Below are 6,000 nucleotides of genomic sequence, written 5' to 3'. Positions count from 1 at the left end.
CATAGTTAAAAATAATTTAAAAATTATTTTTTTAATTTTTAATAATTGAAAAAAAAAAATATTTTTTTAAAAAGTACAAAATTAAAAAAAACAACAAAAATTTAGGCCTTTCTGTAGCTTCTTCAAAAAACCCCATTAACAAATAAAACAAATCCCATTTTTTTAATACTTCATTTTTATTATTTATTTTTATTAAAAAAAATCTTAACAACAATGAACATTATAAAACAATGATTAGATTTCTTTAATACAATAACAAATACTAATACAAATACATATATATTTTTTATATTGTAACAACAAAAAAAAATCAGGTATTATGGTACGACTTGAAAACTAATGTTAGGCGGCGGAATGGCAAGTTTATTAATTGTTATCTTTTTATTATTTTTTTCTCCTATTTTAAATAAAATATTTGGCTAATGTTAAGAGAGCTACAACTAATGACAAGCTTTGACCCAGTAAATTACGCAAAATATTTCGTTGTCTCAGACTATAACCAGAGCTGCTGGTTGTCTCCGTTGCGGGTAGACGAGCCATGGCCGTAATTTGTTCCTCGTCCAATTTTGGTCGATAATTCCAATCGATACGATTCGTCTTACAGATGTGTGCAAAAACGCGAGCCGATATTTTTGGGGTACGTCTGCGATGGGGATCATTGAAATCGACATGATATAAACCGAATTTTTCCCTATAGCCAGAGAGGAGAATTCTTTAAATATTGTTTTTGTTTTTCTTTATTTCGAAATTTTTTTTACTCACGTAAATCCAGCCTTCCACTCATAGCTGTCCATTAGACTCCAGGCAATATAACCCTGAACATTAGCACCATCTTCCAGGGCATCCAATACGAAATTCAAATACTGATTGTAGTAGTCGACGCGTGCGTAATCCTCCAGGCCACCACGATCACTGGTACCGCTTTCCGTTACAATCATCGGTGGGTTATTGTATTCCTTTTTGATCCACATCAAGAGATTGTAGATGCCCTTGGGATAGACCTGAAGAGAAAAATGCAATTTAGAGAAAAACATTTTTAAATCTAAACCAGTAAGGAAAGTAGTAATGTGGGACTGGGCCGATTATATGATACCCTTCACCACTTTGGATATATTGTACATATGTATCCTTACAATGCATGTCAATGTTTCCTCCAAGGAACATACTCATGTCTTTCTGCAACCTCTGATAAATTTAATTTCATTCGGGAAGATTTAGAGTCGTCTGCGTACCATAGGTCACATGTGTGGCAAACGATTTATAGCAAAATTTATACACAAAATCTAAACCGAGTTTTCCTAAACTTACCACATATAATTCCAGACTCAATTCAGTTCGCTATGCCAAATTTCGTGCAAATCGAAAGTTATATAGGGACTTTGATGCACCATTTACAAAAAATCCGACGAAAATATATATGGGAGCTATATCTAAATCTGGGCCCATTTTCCCGAAACATGCTACCCCTCCTTTTAGACCCAATGCAGTACGCTATGTCAAATTTCGTGCAAATCGAAGGATATAATGGGACAGTTGTGCACTATTTACCTAAAATAGGTCGAAAAAATATATGGGAGCTATATCTAAATCTTAACCGGTTTTCACGAAATTTAAGACACACCGTTCTAGACATAATTCAGTACGCCTTGCCAAATTTCGTGCAAATCGAAGGATATATAAGGACTTTGGTGCACTTTTTATATAAAACCGGACGAAAATATATATGGGAGCTATACCTAAATCTGAACCGATTTTCTCGAAACTCACCACACATCATTCTGGACTTAATTCAGTACGCTATGCCAAATTTCGTGCAAATCGAACGATTTTCAGGGACTTTGGTGCACCATTTACCTAAAATCGGACAAAACTATATATGAGAGCTATATATTAATCGAAACCGATTTTCTCGAAACTGGACACACGTCATTCTAGACTCAATTCAATACACTATGCAAAATTTCCAGCAAATCGAAAGATATATACGGACTTTGGTACACCAATTACATAAAATCGGAAAAAACTATATATGGGAGCTATATATGAAACTGAACCGATTTCCTCGAAACTTGACACATGTCATTCTAGACTCAATTCAGTACCCTATGCAAAATTTCCCGCAAATCAAAAGATATATAGGGACGTTGGGGCACCATTTACATAAAATCGGACAAAATTATATATGGGAGCTATATCTAAATCTGATCCGATTTTCTCGAAACTTGACACACGTCATTCTAGATTTAATCCAGTACACTACGCAAAATTTTTCGCAAATCGAAATATATATAGAGACTTTGTTATATAGGGACTTACCTTAAATCGGACGAAGATATATATGGGAGCTATATCTAAATCTGAACCGATTTTCTCGAAATTTAACACACGTTATTCTAGACTTAATTCAGTACACTTTGCAAAATTTCCTGCAAATCGAAAGATATATAGGGCTTTGGTTCCCCATTTAAATTAAATCGGACAAAACTATATATGGGAGCTATATCTTAATCTGACCCGATTTTCTCGAAACTTGACACACGTCATTCAGGACCTAATTCAGTACTCTATGCTAAATTTCGTGCGAATCGAAAGATATATAGGGACTTTGGTGCCCCATTTACCTAAAATCGGACGAAGATATATATGGGAGCTATATCTAAATCTGAACCGATTTTCTCAAAATTTAACACCCGTCATTCTGGACCTAATTCAGTACTCTTTGCCAAATTTCGTGCGAATCGTAAGATATATAGGGACTTTGGTGCACCATTTACCTAAATCGAGCGAAACTATATATGCGAGCTTTATCTAAATCTGAACCGATTTCCTTCAATTTCAATAGGGTTCGTCCTTGGGCCAAATAAGTGACTAGTGCCAAATTTCATCCAAATCGAATAATAAATGCGACCTGTACTTTGTTTAAAATTTAACATCTACAGACGGACGGACGGACATGCATAAATCGACTCAGAAAGTGATTCTATGCATATTCTCAAAAGGAACCATGTGTCTATCTGGTTTCCTTTTACCTGTTACAAACACATTCACAAAGACATAATACCCTGTACCACAGTGTGGTAAAGGATATAAAAAAATCAAACTTTGAAAAAAATATCTAAAAAGATCATCGCATTAAAATATATTTTAAAAAATCCATGCCCTACAAAATATTTAAAAAAATTCCCGACCTTGAAGAAATATTTTTTAAAAAATCCACGCCGTGAAGAAATATATTTTTTTTAATCCACGCCTTGAAAAAATATTTTTTAAAAAATCCACACCTTGAAAAAATATTATTTTTTTTTTAAAAAATCCACGCCTTGAAAAAATATTTTTCTAAAAAATCCACGCCTTGAAAAAATATTTTTTTCTAATCCAAGCCTTGAAAAAATATTTTTTAAAAAATACCACGCCTTGACAAAATGAATTTAAAAACGCCTTGAAAAAATATTTTTTAAAAAATCCACGCCTTGAAAAAATATTTTTTAAAAAATCTACGCCTTGAAAAAATATTTAAAAAAATCAACGCCTTGAAAAAATATTTTTTTTTCATCCACGCCTTGAAAAAATATTATTTTTTAATCCACGCCTTGAAAAAATATTTTTTTTCATCCACGCCTTGAAAAAATATTATTTTTTAATCCACGCCTTGAAAAAATATTTTTTTTCATCCACGCCTTGAAAAAATATTTTTTAAAAAATCCACGCCTTGAAAAAATATATTTTTTAAAAATCCACGCCTTGAAAAAAATTTTTTTTTTAAATCCACGCCTTGAAAAAATATTTTTTTAAATCCACGCCTTGAAAAATATTTTTTTTTAAATCCACGCCTTGAAAAAATATTTTTTTAAAAAATTCCCGGCCTTGAAAAAATATTTTTTAAAAAACCCACGCCTTGAAAAAATATTTTTTAAAAAACCCACGCCTTGAAAAAATATTTTTTTTAAATCCACGCCTTGAAAAAATATATTTTTTTAAATCCACGCCTTGAAGAAATATATATTTTTTTTAAATCCACGCCTTGAAAAAATATTTTTGAAAAAATCAACGCCTTGAAAAAATATTTTTGAAAAAATCAACGCCTTGAAAAAATATTTTTTTTAAATCCACGCCTTGAAAAAATATTTTTTTTAAATCCACGCCTTGAAAAATATATTTTTTTAAATCCACGCCTTGAAAAAATATTTTTTAAAAAATCCACGCCTTGAAAAAATATTTGTTAAAAAATCCACGCCTTAAAAAAATATTTTTTAAAACTCAACGCTTTGAAAAAAATATTTTTTGAAAGATCTACACCTTTAAAAAAATATTTTTTAAAAAATCTACGCCTTCCTCCCCATTAATCTCCACCTATTCTCCATCTAATAGCCCACCTTCACTTTATCATCAATTTACGATTATTTTTGTTGTTGTTGTTGTTTTCATTAAATGTCATAATAAATTTCCGAATCAATTTCCATTTCGATTCAATTTCTATGGTCCATTAACTATAGGTTAAGGTTAAGGTTCCACCTGCCGTCATCGTAGTCGTCCACTTTTTTTTTAATGTCGACAACAAAATAAGCGACTCGATCTTATTAATCTGTCTAATAACTTACATCGATTACAAGAACAACAGCAATTACAAAAACAACAACAACGAATGGAGGCATTAATAATTACAAAGTTTGTGAAAATGGATTTGCTAAACAAAAATTCAGGTGCAGGTGGTTGACTGGCTGGTTAGTTGGTTGGTTTTGTGTTAGGAGGTTGCTAAGCTGCCTATCGGCTGCTGGTTGGCTGGCCGACTAGTTACCGAACCATGTAATTTGCGTAGGAAAGCAGAAGTAAAACCCCAGCAGCAGTTCAAAAAACAAGTCCACCAAAAATCAAGAAATATAAATTTGGAGGTGGAGGGTCCTCAAGCTACTTTTTCAGCATCCGCCACACTTTATAAAAATATTCATTAAAGAATAAACTTTACTCACCCTAAGCCACACCGAACCCGATCACGGTCAATATTCTTTAAAAAATAAACGTTACTCACCCTAAGCCACACCGAACCCGATCCCGGCCAATTGGGATCCTGGGACTCCACCACACCCATGTCATGATTAAATGAAGGTATGGGAAACTTTGCCGAATTGTTGTGATCATTACTGGTCACCAGTGAGGTAGTGTAGGTGTTGATGCCAAAGAAGTCGGCGGTGCCACGGATTCGTTGAATCTCCTCTTTGGTAAATTCGGGTAGACGAGAGCGTGTAAAACCCTGTTCCTTACTTAGATTGCGAATGCGATCAATCATGGTGGCTGGATAGTTGCCATGGATGGAGAAAATCGGATGGCCAAACCAACCAACCTGAAAAAAACAACAACAAAAATTTAATCAAGTTATAAATTTGCGGAATTTTTGTTTCCCAACTTACATAGAATTCCAAAGCCCTTTGCGAAGCCTCATGATCTTCCTGAGAATTAGACTTAGGTTCCATCCACGATGTATCCAGTGTGATACCCATACGTCCACCCTGACGTTTCTTATATTCCGCCCGATACATATGCACCACTTCGGCATGGGCCTTCAACAGATTATGACCACACAGATATGCCGGTATTCCGGGATAATTATATGCCGGTGCCATATAATCGACACCATAACCATGTTCACAAACATGCCATGGTTCATTAATGGTAGTCCATATTTTCACGCGATCACCAAACATCTCTAGCAGAAGGCGGGCGTAATCCTTGAATAGTGGAATAATTTCGGGATTTGTCCAACCGCCTAACTCCTGTAGGCGTTGTGGCAAATCCCAATGATACATGGTGACCATGGGCGTAATGTTGTAGTGCAGCAGCTCATCGATCAGGCCACTATAGTATTTGATGCCAGCCGTACTGACCTGATTCATATGGCCACCGGGCATTATCCTTGGCCAGGATATGGAAAAGCGATAGGTTTTCACATGCAGCTCACGGACCATTTGAACGTCGCGACGCCACTGGAAGCAAATTAAAACAAAA

General features: G+C 34.3%; 1 protein-coding gene across 1 annotated transcript in view; it reads right to left on the bottom strand.

Annotated features, from left to right (window-relative positions):
• Positions 1 to 402: 402 nt before the first annotated feature.
• The window catches only part of LOC133324361 (myrosinase 1), a 31,037-nt gene continuing 25,439 nt past the window's right edge, over positions 403 to 6,000 (bottom strand). The window contains exons 3-6 of the mRNA XM_061533204.1: positions 5,406 to 5,978; positions 5,027 to 5,338; positions 763 to 1,001; positions 403 to 691 (exon numbers count right to left, since the gene is read on the bottom strand). Of these exons, the coding sequence (XP_061389188.1) occupies positions 403 to 691; positions 763 to 1,001; positions 5,027 to 5,338; positions 5,406 to 5,978 (1,413 nt within the window). The remainder of the gene's footprint in view (positions 692 to 762; positions 1,002 to 5,026; positions 5,339 to 5,405; positions 5,979 to 6,000) is intronic.

The sequence above is a fragment of the Musca vetustissima genome, unplaced genomic scaffold (assembly GCF_032173495.1).
Source record: "Musca vetustissima isolate MV318-11 ecotype Yass unplaced genomic scaffold, APGP_CSIRO_Mvet_v1 utg5380, whole genome shotgun sequence".
NCBI lineage: Eukaryota > Metazoa > Arthropoda > Insecta > Diptera > Muscidae > Musca > Musca vetustissima.
Note: the sequence above shows the minus strand (reverse complement) of the source record. Positions and strands in the feature narration are given on the sequence as shown.